The following is a 14,863-nucleotide window of genomic DNA, read 5'->3' on the forward strand; positions in this document are numbered from 1 at the left end:
CCCTATCTCACCCAGTCTGATTACCATCTGTTTGGCCTACTTAAGAATGCTTCAGCTCCAATCAACAGGTGAAGGGAGCGCTGCACAACCAAAAACCTTTTTTGGAGAGGATATCGGAAAGCTTGTGAAACGGTGAACCATGTGCATTGAAAAGCAGGGTGACTCGGTTGAAAAATGATACCAATAAAAAGTGTGTACTCTTGATTGCAGATACTCGTTGACTTGCCCTCGTGACAGTAACATTGTGCCGTGAAGCGCCTTACTCTACCGCTCTGTTCTGCCTCACTTCTATGCACCTCGGTGTGCAGAATCTGAAAACATTTAAATATCCATCTCTGCAATCGGATTTGGGTGAGTGCCCAAAAGTGTTGCCGGATAAAATGAAAATATTTTAGGGAGGATGTTGGTCAGTTTGGTTCTTTATTAAAATACATCAGTCTGAGTGTAAGAATCTGTGTTCATGATGTAGTATTTTGGGGGTTATGTCATGTAATTAAAATATAACCTCAATCAACTTGCATTTCAAAAGGTACCTGCCTTTCTTCATCAGGAGAGAAAAAAAAAAAAAAAAAAAAACACCTATCAATGGTTGCTAAGAGAAAGCAACAAAGAACTTAAAATGGTGCCCTAAAGTGTAATAGAGCCACCATGCTAGGGCAGCAGTAAGGTATAACTTTCTGATGTTTCTCTTGTTTACAATTTGTTTTACGTTCGCACGGACACAGATAGGTCATCATGTGGTGACGATGAGATAGGAAAGGGCTAGGAGTTGGAAGGAAGCGGCTGTGGCCTTAATTAAGGTACAGCCTGATGTGAAAATGAGACACCACAGGAAACTATCTTCAGGGTTGCCGACAGTGGGGTTGGAACCCACAAGTGCACAGCTGCACGCTCCTAAGCGCACGGCCATCTCGCCTGGTCTGGTGGTTCTGATAATATTAAGGATTTTACACACAAAAGCTATATCAATTCAATCTTAGTGAGTCTCTGTTTACAAGAGTACCTGTAACCGTAATCGGGACAATTAGGCATCCACATAATAATAATAATAATAATAATAATAATAATAATAATAATAATAATAATAATAATAATAATAATGCGGTAATAAAATATGAATATAGGAATAGTTGTAAATAATGCAGTGGCGGTCCATTCACATCAGAACACGGAAATGTGACGAATATTTTTCGATGTGCAAACTTACATCAAATACTAGGGAAATGACAACTAAGACAGGAGAGTGGAAACCCTGTGAGGTCTATGGGAACGTATGACGTTATGGGGAGAAAAGACTTACAAGAAACACCCTCTAGCTCAACTATATTAAAATAACAACGAAAAATTACAAAACAGAGTTAAATCGCAAAGCAGCTGATACTTAATGCTTTTGATAAACTGATACAATTACGAATCCAAAAACACAAATACAGTAGAGTCTCGCTCAACCGACCTTCGCATATCCGACACTCCATGTCATCCGACACTGGTAGTCTTAATTTGAAATTTAGGTGGATGCAATTCTGGGACACGGGGTGTGGAGGGTGTGACTGTGGGACAAGCACTGGCAGTCATGCGGTAGGATTGTTCAATGTAGTATTGGTTGGGTGCGGATGTTATAGTTTTCATATCCATACGTAAGAAAGTGATTGTTTCTGTGGAAGACAAGTAGAGTGGGTTAAAGAGACTGGACAAAGGGGAAACTCTCCAAAAATGGCTTCAGATTATGGTGTTGGGCATGTTACAGTGGGAGACTGAAAACATACGAGGGAATAAATTGAAAAGTGGTGCTCTACCAGAGCAACAAGTGATGCACTGAAAATTAGAAAAAAACAATGAAAAATGTGAGTACGAAAAAGTAAGACAAGCACTATTTCTTTGGTTCACTAAAAACCAGGAAAAGGGCTTGTCAATATCTGGCCCCATTCTGCAAGAAATGGCGGTGTATATCCAGAAGGAGTTTAATAAAAGGACCATAATTTTACTGCCAGTGCTGGGTGGCTTGATCGGTGGAAAAAACGGTACGGCATTGGGCAGCTTAATATCTGTGGAGAAAAACTGCCAGCTAAATCCGATGAGGTTGTGAAATTTAAAAGACAATTTCAAGAAATAATTCTTGCTGAAGGATTAACCGGTGATCAGATTTTTAGTTGTGATGAGACTGGGCTGAATTTCAAGATGCTGACATCAAAACTCTTGCAGCCCAAGCCAAGACGTCTGCACCTGGCTACAGGCGAAGTAAGGAAAGAGTACTGCATCTACTGTACAATTGAATTAATAAGTCAACAAATAGAGTCCCGTAAGACATAGTACGTAATACAGTATGGCCTTCCTGTTTGTTTTAGTTCATTTTCAAAGTTATTCCGTATTATCCGACATTTTCGGTGATCCAACGTACTCCAGGTCCCGTTTAAGTCGGATAATCGAGACTCTACTGTAAATGAATTGTTGAATTTTAAAAAAAGGTGAAAGACTTGAAATTATAAACAGTGGGAATCTAGGGCAATCTCAGACACATTAAATTTAAAACCTTAAATATAACATTAAGCAAGGAAATACCGAAAAACCAAATTAATTAAATTAAATTAAACAAAAGCAGAAAACATTGAGATTAACATTGAAATAACACTTACCACGGAAAGGCAGGGGTTCCCGAGGGAAGCCCACGAGCTTGCGCTCGCTAGGGCGGTCGGATGTAAATGACGCCGAGCACACACATGAAAATTCTGAAGCCGGTAGAAAGTCCGGAAATGGCCTGATCACAACCGACCAATGGGAAACAATTTCCACTAGATTCGCTAAATTTTCGCCAATAGAAAATCTTGTTATTCTAACGAATGAAATTGCATGACCATATATGGTCATATTAAGATAGTTAGCAACTTCTCGAGATTTCCTATTGTGACACCTATTTCACCACCCGTAACCGCACGTGCGGTACAGGCTGTTTCGAATTAAATGTTACCAAATTACATCATGATATACAGATCACTTAATCACTCTTGCAATGTTAACAATCCAATCTTGAGGTTTTCTTAAATTACATGTTTACTAGTTACATAATTTTTTAATCAAAATACTTCTTGCATCTTGCCATGTTCATACAGTTCAACATTTCTTGCCTATTGCCTAAAAGAAAAATTATTACACACATATTTCAATACATAAAATAATTCCAGTAGAGTCCAGAGTTCCAACCAAAAATGAAATCCTACAGACACTTTAAATAAAAACTTTAAAATTATATTTCCACTATTGCAGTTCTCGGTCTCACCACATACTTTTTTTCTTTTTTTTGCTAGGGGCTTTACGTCGCACCGACACAGATAGGTCTTATGGCGACACCACCACATACTACAGTACCTATTGATGGTATTATGTCTCTCGTTAATGGCACTTTTACCAAAGACATAGCAAGAGTACTGCATGACCTCCTCCTACATTCTATGGAATGGGGAATATTATGAACAGTCAGATGGTGTGGCTAATTTCTTCATGGAGAAAGGTTTGTCATTGGCACCTTGGAAACCAATGGTCTTTAAGACACAGCGTTTATCGTAAGCCAACATACACCAATAGATATCTCCATGCAGATTCTCACCATCACTGTGCCCAGAAACATGGTATCCTTACAACTACCAGGGTTACGAGGATTTGGGAAGTGTCTGCTCTACAAGAGGAAATTAACACTTGAGAACCACCTTTGAGAACAATGGTTATAGCAGAGCTTTGTTCTCTACGGTTCTGAAACCGACGTCTGTTAAGAAAAAAGATGTAAAAGGATCTGTTTACCTACCTTACATATGTAACACGACGGATCATATTACTAAAATCTTACATATTGAAACAGAAACGCCCGTACTTCAGTTTATCGGAGAGCATGAGAAACGACAAGGCGTGTACGGCCCATGCCAAGAGAGTGAGAGAGAGAGAAGGGTAGTGAAAATTTTTTTTTTATGATTAAGTGGATCCTTCAGTTTATTCAATAGATATGCAAAGAATTATGTCACCTTTTACAGCTGAATCGTGGAGTTGTCCTTGAAGGCGTGGAGGGGACGTTGTCCTGCGGCGGCTGCGTCGTCTTGCGGTTGGCGTCGGCGTTGTCTTCCATCGTTGGTGTTTTCTCTGTATTAGTGTTGATGGTGACTCGAACCTGAGGCGGGAACGGGGAACTGTGGAGCTTCCACATCGGACGTCATGGGACTCTGGTGTAACGCCTCTCTAAGGCGAAGCACACCGAAATAGTTCCCACAGTCAATGATGTTGAACGCACTTTAGCAGCAAGGATAAAGTCAGAGTCACAGTTCCATGAGAATAACATGGAAGGAATTATCGTATTTGGAATAATAAACAAACGAAAACAATCTAGGACCTTCCGAGGTGCAGTGATTAAGCACTTCACAAAGAAAATTAAATTCACCGGGTACAGTCTCTGCACTGTACATCATGAGCACAATATTCACACACTTGTTGAAATAAACGACAGTCCAAGTTCTGTTACGTCGTAATTTTTAGAAGATTATCACTGGCACTTAAGATCATATGTGATTCTGAACAGGTTATGATGGGAATTGACATGGTCCCTCGGAAAGAAATTACGATACCGTATTCCACAAGTTAATACTGTCTTTAAGAGGGAATGTTGGCACAGTTTATTACGAACACAGTTCAACGGATAGACACAGTCTTTAAATGAAATGAAGGTCGGCACAGTTTTATTACGAACACAGTTCAATGGAAAGACACAGTCTTTAAATGAAATGCAGGCTAGCACAGTTTTATTACGAACACAGTTCAATGGATAGACACAGTCTTTAAATGAAATGCAGGCTGGCACAGTTTATGCTAGAAACACTATCGCTGTTTTCACACAGTCTTTAAATGAAATCAAGGTTGGCACAGTTTATGCTAGAAACACTATCGCTGTTTTCACACAGTCTTTAAATGAAATCAAGGTTGGCACAGTTTATGCTAGAAACACAGTCTTTAAATGAAATCAAGGTTGGCACAGTTTATGCTAGAAACATTCATAGTCCACAAACGAAATATAATCGCCCAGTCGTACAGACTGATAAAAACGAAATTACGTTTTTGTTCATGCACAAAGTTCAAGCGCACGGAGAAAGCTTCTAACACTAACGTTTCTGAACTCAAGTATACAGCCGGACCGAGTGGCGAATTATATCGTGACGTGCTTACTTGCACACACACACTGAACTCATGGCTTACTGCCGACTCCCCTCACTCTCTCTGCCTACGGCACACTTCAGCTGCACACTGCCCACACTGCACACTCTCTGCTTTACCCCAGGCTGGCGATTCGCTTATTGCCGAAGGTCGGTGGGGGTGGCTACACATGTGGGCCCCAAGAAAATTTTATATCTTGGCCATCTTTACACCGATTGACATGAAATTTCGGCTAGCAGCGTTCATTATTCCTGCCTGCAAGGTGACGTTATTGAAATATTGAATCACATTTCGTTCATGCTGCAATGCTATGGAACACGAAAGAACCTTCTGCGTGACGTCGCTTGACCTTGGCCGGTGTTCTGGAACAGCGCGAGCTTGCTTGCAGTTCCCACAATGCCTGTGCGCTCGGCGCAAGTTTTAAATGCTTACGGCCGGGTGTTAGCGAGTTCCTCTTAATAAATGAACGAAACGTGAATGCTCGTAGGGCGTTCCCGTTTCAGTATGAACAGTATTTGGAACTTCACCTAACGTTAGGCAACTCCTGCGACCTACTAAGGACATCATAAGTTATGAATTTCATCATGGTCCTTATTGACAATTGATCACTATCAAAGGGTAGGAAGGGTCCACCTATTCAATACTATTCTAAGGACAGTTTGCCTAAATTGCAACAACTGTGTATCTTACTTGTGGCAATGTTTATACTGCACAGACTTCGGGAACGATATGTACTTGCATTAAGGAACATGATGCTGTATCAGCCGTTGCTTTAACGCCTGGTCATGATGTCGTGTTCCAAGGAGTGGAGAATCATCAGGGGGGCGATTGAAATACGTAAACACCCAGATAATTTCAACCACGATACAGGCTACAACTTTATTGAATCCTGGCTACCTACTTCAGAACCATCAGAAAGTGATGCTGTCCTTAACAGGAGGCTAAAATTGCATCCTATTACGTCATAGGGCACCATTTTAAGTTCTTTGTTGCCTTCTCTTAGCAACCTATCTGTGTCGCGTTTTCTCCTGATGAAGAAAGGCAAGGTACCTTTTGAAACGCATATTGGGTGAGTTTATATACTGTAGTTAAACAACATAATCCTAAAAATATTACATCGTGAAGAATCTTTCATTCATATGAATTGACATCGGAGATGTGCTGTATGTTTCAGGATGATCTTCACATTGTCGACTCTCTGGACATCCCTTCAGAGGAGCCCGAGTATATCCAAGATCTTGTGGAGAGCCGGAACTGGGGTCCGTCTGTACTGTTAGTGGACGTGTGAGTAGCACAACATTTTGTTCTTGAGTTGTTGGGGCGATGATACACATTAAGCACCTGGAAGGAATGCACCAATGTCGACTTGCACAGTGAGTTTGTAAATGTTTGTGACAGGCGTAACAGCCACCAGAGTGCATGACAGTGCTTATTAGTAAAGGTGTTAGACAGTGTTTTTTTTTTTTTTTTTTTTTACAGATTTGTTGATTTTAAAACCAAATGTGATGTTTTGTGTTTTTATTATTTTTCTCAGAAGAAATGTTAAAATTCGAGAAGCAATCAGGTTTGTAAAATAAGTGCATTTAAAAAAAATATAAGATTAATAAAATACAAAGTAAAAATCAAGATAGGAGGTAAACCATTAAATGTGGCTGTGGAAGAATTAGAAAACACTTCACCGCTGTGCAGATTCTCGAAACATATTTCAAATGAAAACAAGTTACCTTTGTCAGTTTTATCGGAATACTGCAGTGAAAGTGTCTCACTTACTATGAGACTATACGTATTTCAGAATGCACATCTGAACATGGATACCACACACATTTTAATGCAGCAGTAGCATAGTCTCGGTGTGAATCCCATGACGATCTCTGGAACATTCACTTAATCTTCTTCGCACAGTTGGTTCTTGATGACAGTCAGGAAAATGCTGTGAGCCTCTAAAAACCATTTGAGACTCCATCCATTCTTCTTAAACTGGAGCAGTTTTGTAGGAGATCCTGGCTGGATCCTTGGTCCTTAAAGTCCTGATTTTTTACTACAATTGACTGGGCAATGTACGTAAGCTGTTTCAAGTTCTGGTTGAATATTCCATTGCTTCAACGTCATCTGGCTACATGAATTGGTGGGTACATAGATCCCTCCAAGAAATTACGCAAGTCCATAAAAGAGGCACCAACAACAGAAACATACACTGCTTGTAATTTTATAATTTTTATTGTTGAAATTGATGCTCGTTGGAAAAATTTGACCCCAGAATTTGAATCTTCCAGTGTTTTGAAAAATCCAGATTTCCACATGTATGGTGCAGCCTTAAACCCGGAATTCCATCGTGTACACACAGGCATTGGGAAAGCCAGAATTTCATTCTCTTGTTCTGTGTTTTCATATTTCTCTCTTAGAAATGCAGTGTAGTTGCTTTCTTGCATATTTAACCCATTCGCCTCACATTTGAATACCATAGGAGTTCACTAAGAAATTACATTTAAATACCACTCTACGGCCGTCGTCATCACACTATTATTTAGAAAATCATACAAAACCAACCAGTAAATATTCCTTTCTGAAAATTTGCATGCATGATAATGAAGTAATAAACTTACCAATGAACTAAAATAGCGGCATCTGCTGGGTGTGGTACACCTCAAAACATTCTTCTAAGTGAAGAGCTACGCCACACTTTTTGCACTGCCAGCAACTTTTGCTTCTTTTACCCCGGCTGCAGCACACAACACACCTTCATGTGACTTTTGATTTTTTCTCTGTAGGGGGAATACGCATGGGAAAGTGGGCCCATGATTTAGCTTGTAATCTGGTTGGGGTGGTGCTCGCTGAAGGTCGACCTCGAACCGAGTACTTCGGCAACTGAACAGTCTCTAGTAGCTGCTGTGCAATGCTAGTTCTGAAGTCCGTGTAGCTCGTCTTTCTGTTAGCAACGATCTTGTGATACACAGTGAAGGAATTGAAAATACACATATCTAGGAGGTAAAAGAATATTTTCCTATACCCTTTCACTGTGCGTCACATGACGGGGAACAGAGCTGTAACCTGATCCTGAAGGTCAACACCACCCATTCAAGGCCACAATTGGGCTTTATCACTTCTTCCCTAGGGGCTTGTCCTCTCTTTCGTCTGAGTTTGCCTGTCGCTGTCATGTCAGCTTCACACACAACATACTGTTGGCAGCCCACGTCTCATACTCTCCACGTTTTGGTTTCGTCTTACTGTTATCGCGAGGCATGTCTTTTCGGTTCTGTCTAACAGTTCCAGTTACATTCATCTGCTTGTCGTGTAGCCTTTTGAATAAATCTGGGGAAGAATACCAGTTATCTAAAAACAATATATGCCCTCGGCCTAACAAGGGTTCACACATGTTGAGCACAACGTTTGTACTTGCTGGCAGACTTGGATCCATTACATCATCACCTACATAAATTTTGAAAAAGAGACAGTAGCCAAAACTTGATTCACAAATTTTGTAAATTTTTATTCCAAACCTAGAACGTTTAGACCTATTACACTGGACATATGAAAGGCGGCCTCTGAATTTCATTAGACTTTCATCTAGAGCAATGTCTTATAAAGGTAAATATAATTCTGAAAATTTGGGGCAGAAATGTTGTATTATAGGCCTAATCTTTCTTAGTTTGTCACTACTATCGACTTGTTCATCATCAACAAAATGTAAAAATCGTGAAATTATAATAAATCTTCCCCTGCTCATGTTTTTACGAAAAATAGGAGTGTTTATACACCTGTCTTTACTCCAGTATAACTGTATTCTTGACTTTCGCACTTGTGACATTAGTATAACCAACGCAAAATATTCCCTAATTTCATCGGGTGTAGCCTCAAACCATTGTCATCATCCTTCAACTTTTTTGTCAGGATTGCTCAAGTGTTTTGCTGCATATGAATTTATCTCGACAGATATTTTTTCAAACAAAGGGTTCATGTATTCACAAAAAACTGAGAGTTCAGATAGTGGCTGTGTATCAAACTTTTTCAATAAGTTTTCACTAACCCCACTGTATTCACTAAACTTATGTACAACAGGTTTATTGTCACTTTTTGTCCAGTTCCAGTCAGTCAAGTTAGCCTGTGCCGAGGTACAAGCTTGTTTCGAAAGACTCGGCACACTGTCGTTATTTGCATCACTTTCCGTGTCATCAGAACTATTATACGCATCGCTAGTACTCAAACTAAGGATTTCAGGGTCTATTTCGTCGTCACAAACGTAACTGCCTTCAATATCACTCTCTAAAACACTATCTATTAACTTCCATATTCCTTCTTCATCAACACCAGCACATCTGCTTGACGCCATGATGGCAACTGACAAGAGCAAAATAATATGAAAAAAGATTCTCTTATCTCTTGTTCTGGAAGTGTGGAAGAACCTGGTGAAAGGGAAAAAACCGAATCCACATGTGTAAACTTCAGCTCAGAATGCGTACAAGTGGCGTCTGTGGGTTAGTGACTGAACTATATGGAATGATGTACAGCTGTGCGTCGCCGCGAGCAGAGCTCGTCATTTGATTCATATGCCACGAATAACTATGACGAGCTAGGGTCGTCATATGATGCAATTGGGTTAAGAAGGTATTTTTTGTTTAAACACGTTCAATTCAGTCAGCTCGTTTTCAGTTATACAGCTGACAAGGTTGACTGTACGGACATCACCCAGTTCTAAATTGAAACAAGAAATAAAATATTCATGAAGTATATTTTTGGGAATGAATATTGAATTTTCACGACCGCATTGTAATCGAAACAGACTTTCAACATATTAGGTCGTGTTACGTACATGTAGTACGTGTTGAAGAGATGTTAAGTACAGAACAAAAATGGGCAACCGACGCGAAATCGGGAGGTTGTGGGTTCGGATCTCACTGGAGTCCGGCTGGCCATTTTTGTTCTGTACTTAACATCTCTTCAACACATACTACATGTACGTAACACGACCTAATATGTTGAAAGTCTGTTTCGATTATATTTTTGGGCTTATGCTGTGTAATTAATTATAAACAAACTCTATGCGTTTTAAAAGGAACCTTGCCTTTCTTCATCAGGAGACAACAGAGAAATGAAATGACACATTCAAGGTTGCTAGTAGAAAGCAACAATGAACTTAAAATGGTGCCCTAAGATGTAAGAAGGACGCCATTTTTGCTCCATGCTAGGGACAGCAATGGCATCAGTGAAGCATCATTCTCCAATGGTTCTGATAATAGGTAGCCATAATTCACTGAGATTGTAGCCTGTGTCGCGGTTGAAATTATCTGGGTGTTTATAATGTCCAATAACGGACCATTTATATTGGTATTATAAATTTACTCATTCGGAACAAATATTTCAGGTTCCCTATGGGAATCAACATCTATATCATCTGATGGCCAAGCAGGCATCAATTTTTGATAATGAGACAAAGTCTCTCAAAGTGCATTGGCACTGCCAGTGGCTACAATTAGCGTATGCAGTGGCCTCCATGGTATGCACTAGCCAGCGTCTTGGTAGGTGTGCTAGGTACCAACTGATGAGCCCAGCCTAGCACATGGGGGCGAAATGCTGGCAACCAGGAATGAGTTAGCTGGAAAATTTATAATGTCCAATAACGGACCATTTATATTGGTATTATAAATTTACTCATTCGGAACAAATATTTCTAATTTTTAGATTCCCTGCTTTTAGTGAAAGACATATCCTTTACTTATTGTTTTCTTATGCATTGTTTTATATTTTCATTTAATCGGCGGATGATGATCCAGAATAGTAGTTGAAACGAGTACCGCTTTTAATCAAATAAGAATGTAAAGTTCACCGACTTCTTCAATCAGTCCTTGAAGAGTACATAGCCAGATGGGTGCTCATTTCAGATGATGGTTACCGTCCTCTTTTCACTGATCATGGGAGGATCTGGTTTGCTCCACTTCCACGAACATATTAAGCCAAGTACGGATACGTTAGCAGGATTGTCTAGTTTCTCTCATGAACGCAGTAGTTGTGAATCCGTCACGCGACTAGCATTTCCACTGTAGCCACTCTAACTTCAAGATGCAAACTTTCTTGGCATTTTGAATGCTTCTCCGATTTACTTTGTTGGTCTAAAGTAACTTTCCTGCGATAATGTAACCGACAGTCACAATATTTGCACATAAGAATGCCAGAGGAAATTATAAATCCTTCATTCTTATATTCTTTAACGAATCCACACACATGCACATGAGATGCTGTCAGTCGGTACAATTAATTTTATTCACATATATTCACAAATTAACACACACATAACCTTAATCACAGTATCAAAACACTTCACTTTGAGAATATCAACAAAGCCGCCATTATTAAAAACAACTGCCAACATTTCAATATGAAGGTTACAACTTTGAAACACAGTTGAAAACAGATGACTGCGTATTTCAATATGGAGACTGCAAATATTGCATGTCAGCTCAGGATATATACTTGCTACACCATAACTCTACTAAACAACAACTAACTTTTACCGTCAAGATCATCCCCTTATATATGTGTCTGGCCAGGCTTCTAGAAAGTTTCTTCAAAAATCACAGTATCAAAACACTTCACTTTGAGAATATCAACAAAGCCGCCATTATTAAAAACAACTGCCAACATTTCAATATGAAGGTTACAAATTTGAAACACAGTTGAAAACAGATGACTGTGTATTTCAATATGGAGACTGCAAATATTGCATGTCAGCTCAGGATATATACTTGCTACACCATAACTCTACTAAACAACAACTAACTTTTACCGTCAAGATCATCCCCTTAGATATGTGTCTGGCCAGGCTTCTAGAAAGTTTCTTCAAAAATCAAATCAAAATCTCTTTATTTGCAAATGAGGTGTCTACCTCGGTGGCAAATGGTACACTAAAATACATTATTGTCAAGCACTAAATATTATATTAACAAGAGAAGAAAATTTTCCTATAATACAATATTATACAATTTAGGCTAACAATTTTTTCTATTAAACACACAGCTCAACCTTAATAAATTTATTTTCTTTAGAAAATTGTACTTATAATATCTCCTGTACTACTTACAAATATAGTCAACTGATATACAATATGTGGAATTACTTCAAATGATACTATACAACTGGTATAAGATTAAACTTTACATTGCATTTATTTACTTATTTATATATATATATTTTTTATTTTTTTTACCCATTCTGGAACCTAAGTAGCATAACGACCTGCTGCGTCTTAACCAGAGCCCCTTTTGCCACCACTTTTCAGAGTTCCTGAAGGGCCTTCACAGCTACCATAGCGGTCCCAGGGCCCTGGAAGTCCCCACTGTACTTCACCCCTACAGGCAGTCCCCTACTTGGGCTGTCCAAACTCCTTAGACCAGGGGATGGAATTAATTTATTCACACACATTTTTTTATTTACAATAACCTGCACCAGGTAGCAGGTAGGGACCCTCTTCGGAGGCAGCCCTACCCAGGGAGTGGCGCCCCTGCCTATGTGAGTCCCAGAGCACACTGACCCGGTGTGTAACATCTGGTATGGGTCCCAGCTCAGGGTTACGAGTGAAGATCTCAACGGCATCTATGGCGGAGAAGGTGGACTTCGGTACGGCGGAGATGGCGGAAGGGGCATACCCGTAGCGTCTGTACTCCAGAGGAGCGGCTACGAAAGGTGTCTGTCTCCATGTTAGGGGCGGCCTAATTTTGAACCTGGCAGTAGGTATAAAATGCCTTTGGGTGCGGCGAGCCCATCGTAATCTCACCGCTCACCACCCTCTAGGACCCCGGTACCACCTAGGGGTGATGAGGTGAATAACCTTACCCACCAGTGTGAGAGAAATAGAGAGAGGAAGAGAGAGAGAGAGAGAGAGAGAGAGAGATAGATAGAGACCCTGGCGAGAAGGTTGTTAGCGTGCCCGCCCCAAAATGGGAGTAATAGCGAACACGAGGAAGGGTGATGGGCACAAGAAGAACAACAACAAGTACAGTCACAAAATAAAAAACAAGAACCATAGAAAACTTACCGGAAACAGCGGAGGAAGACGACTAAAAGGCCGTGGAAGAAAAAGCACAAGAAAAACGGTGGCAGTGCTCCACCGAACGTGGCGAATGAAAACCGACACTTCAATTAAGTTGAAAAAATTTAATGGAAGGGCAAAAGGGTGGTAACAAACCAAGTCATTAAGTTGATAAAACCTAAGTTTATTTTAAAACGTAAGGCCAAAATGTAAATAAAATAAACGTAAGGTTGAAAAATGGAAAGGGAAGTTAACAATAAATTAAATAAATAAGAATATACCCAGGTAGGGTTTAAAAGAAAATTAATTCATTACTAATTGACAATTAATGGAAAATAAATACTCTTTAACAGATAATAAAAGGGGAACTTTATGAAAACAACAAAGAAAGGAAAGGGGTGACCTCCGTACCAAATAAAATGTGATCAGAAAACAACGGAAAACCAATAGACTCTCTTACATAAGTACAACTTGAAAAAAAAAATGTGATCGATCACGGATAGTTATTTAATAAAAAACTAAGTTAACAATTATTCAATAAACTGGATCTTCAACGCGGTCGCTTCTCATAATTACCAAATTTGAAAACGTTCAGTTTACACCAAGGACAGTTTACAAGGTAAACAGAATTTTACGTAAAAATACCTCCTCACGCGGGGCAAGGAAATGGTAACACAATATTAAAGGAGGAGAAAATAAATAAATTAATTTAAACAGTAAACGATACACTCAACCCCGAAATATATAAATCACGATCCACACAGGCACAACACGCCAGACAACGCTTAATCCGACAACAATCCCACACGAACCGTTGCCAAGGTAACCACCAAAACAAAAGCAACGCCACCCAAAACACGGAGGAAACCAGGCAAGAGAAAAATTTTAATTCACCCAAAACCCCAGAAGGGGGAGGGGAGAAGAAAACATACCAAACGAATTAGAAAACAAACACAGGAAAGCAAACAGAAAGCAGAAGAAGGAAGGCTCGGTACCTTGGAGACTGTACCTTGGTTTACAAAGAAGGTTACAATATAAAGTGCCAAAAATAATTATTTAAATTTTAAATTAATAATTCCAATTTAGTTCACGGTGAAACTTCCACCTTACTGTGATTAGTTGCCGAAACTGTTTTTCGGATTTTCGATACCACCCACACAAATAGGTATTAATTTAACAACGAAGTCCAAATATTTATTATTATTATTATTATTATTTTTCCAGAAATTTTCGAAAATATCAAAATCCTCTTCAGGACGACGTTTAAAGTGTGTCAAACACTGGTACATACCTTTGGTGATGAAGAAAAGAAAGGAATTTTAACCTGACATTGTTGACGAAGAAATACAGTCACACCACTGGCATCCAGACCTCGTTGAGAAGTATCCAGACGAACAATAAAACCAAAACAAGATCAGAAGGAATGGCAGGAGGTCTCCAATTAGTTCATCTGGGGCAAATCCCCGTTATCGTGGAGATTTCGGTGGTTTCCAGGTACTCCACGACTCCATGACGCCGGACACAAAACCACACGAGCTCGACAACATGGCTGATCAAAGCGAACTGAGCCTCGCGTCGGCAAGCAAGCGAGGAGGAGGCCAGTTTTGCCTGGTAGTAGGACTGCGCATGCGCAACCAAACAGAGCTAGGAGAACGG

General features: G+C 39.7%; 1 protein-coding gene across 3 annotated transcripts in view; it reads left to right on the forward strand.

Annotated features, from left to right (window-relative positions):
* mRpL4 (mitochondrial ribosomal protein L4) overlaps positions 1–14,863 on the forward strand; it is a 261,863-nt gene that overhangs the window by 124,975 nt on the left and 122,025 nt on the right. For all 3 annotated transcript variants that reach the window (XM_067153850.2, XM_067153851.2, XM_067153852.2), the window contains exon 5: positions 6,362–6,471. In XM_067153850.2, the coding sequence (XP_067009951.2) occupies positions 6,362–6,471 (110 nt within the window). The remainder of the gene's footprint in view (positions 1–6,361; positions 6,472–14,863) is intronic.

Source organism: Anabrus simplex, chromosome 9 (genome assembly GCF_040414725.1).
Source record: "Anabrus simplex isolate iqAnaSimp1 chromosome 9, ASM4041472v1, whole genome shotgun sequence".
NCBI classification, from domain to species: Eukaryota; Metazoa; Arthropoda; class Insecta; order Orthoptera; family Tettigoniidae; genus Anabrus; species Anabrus simplex.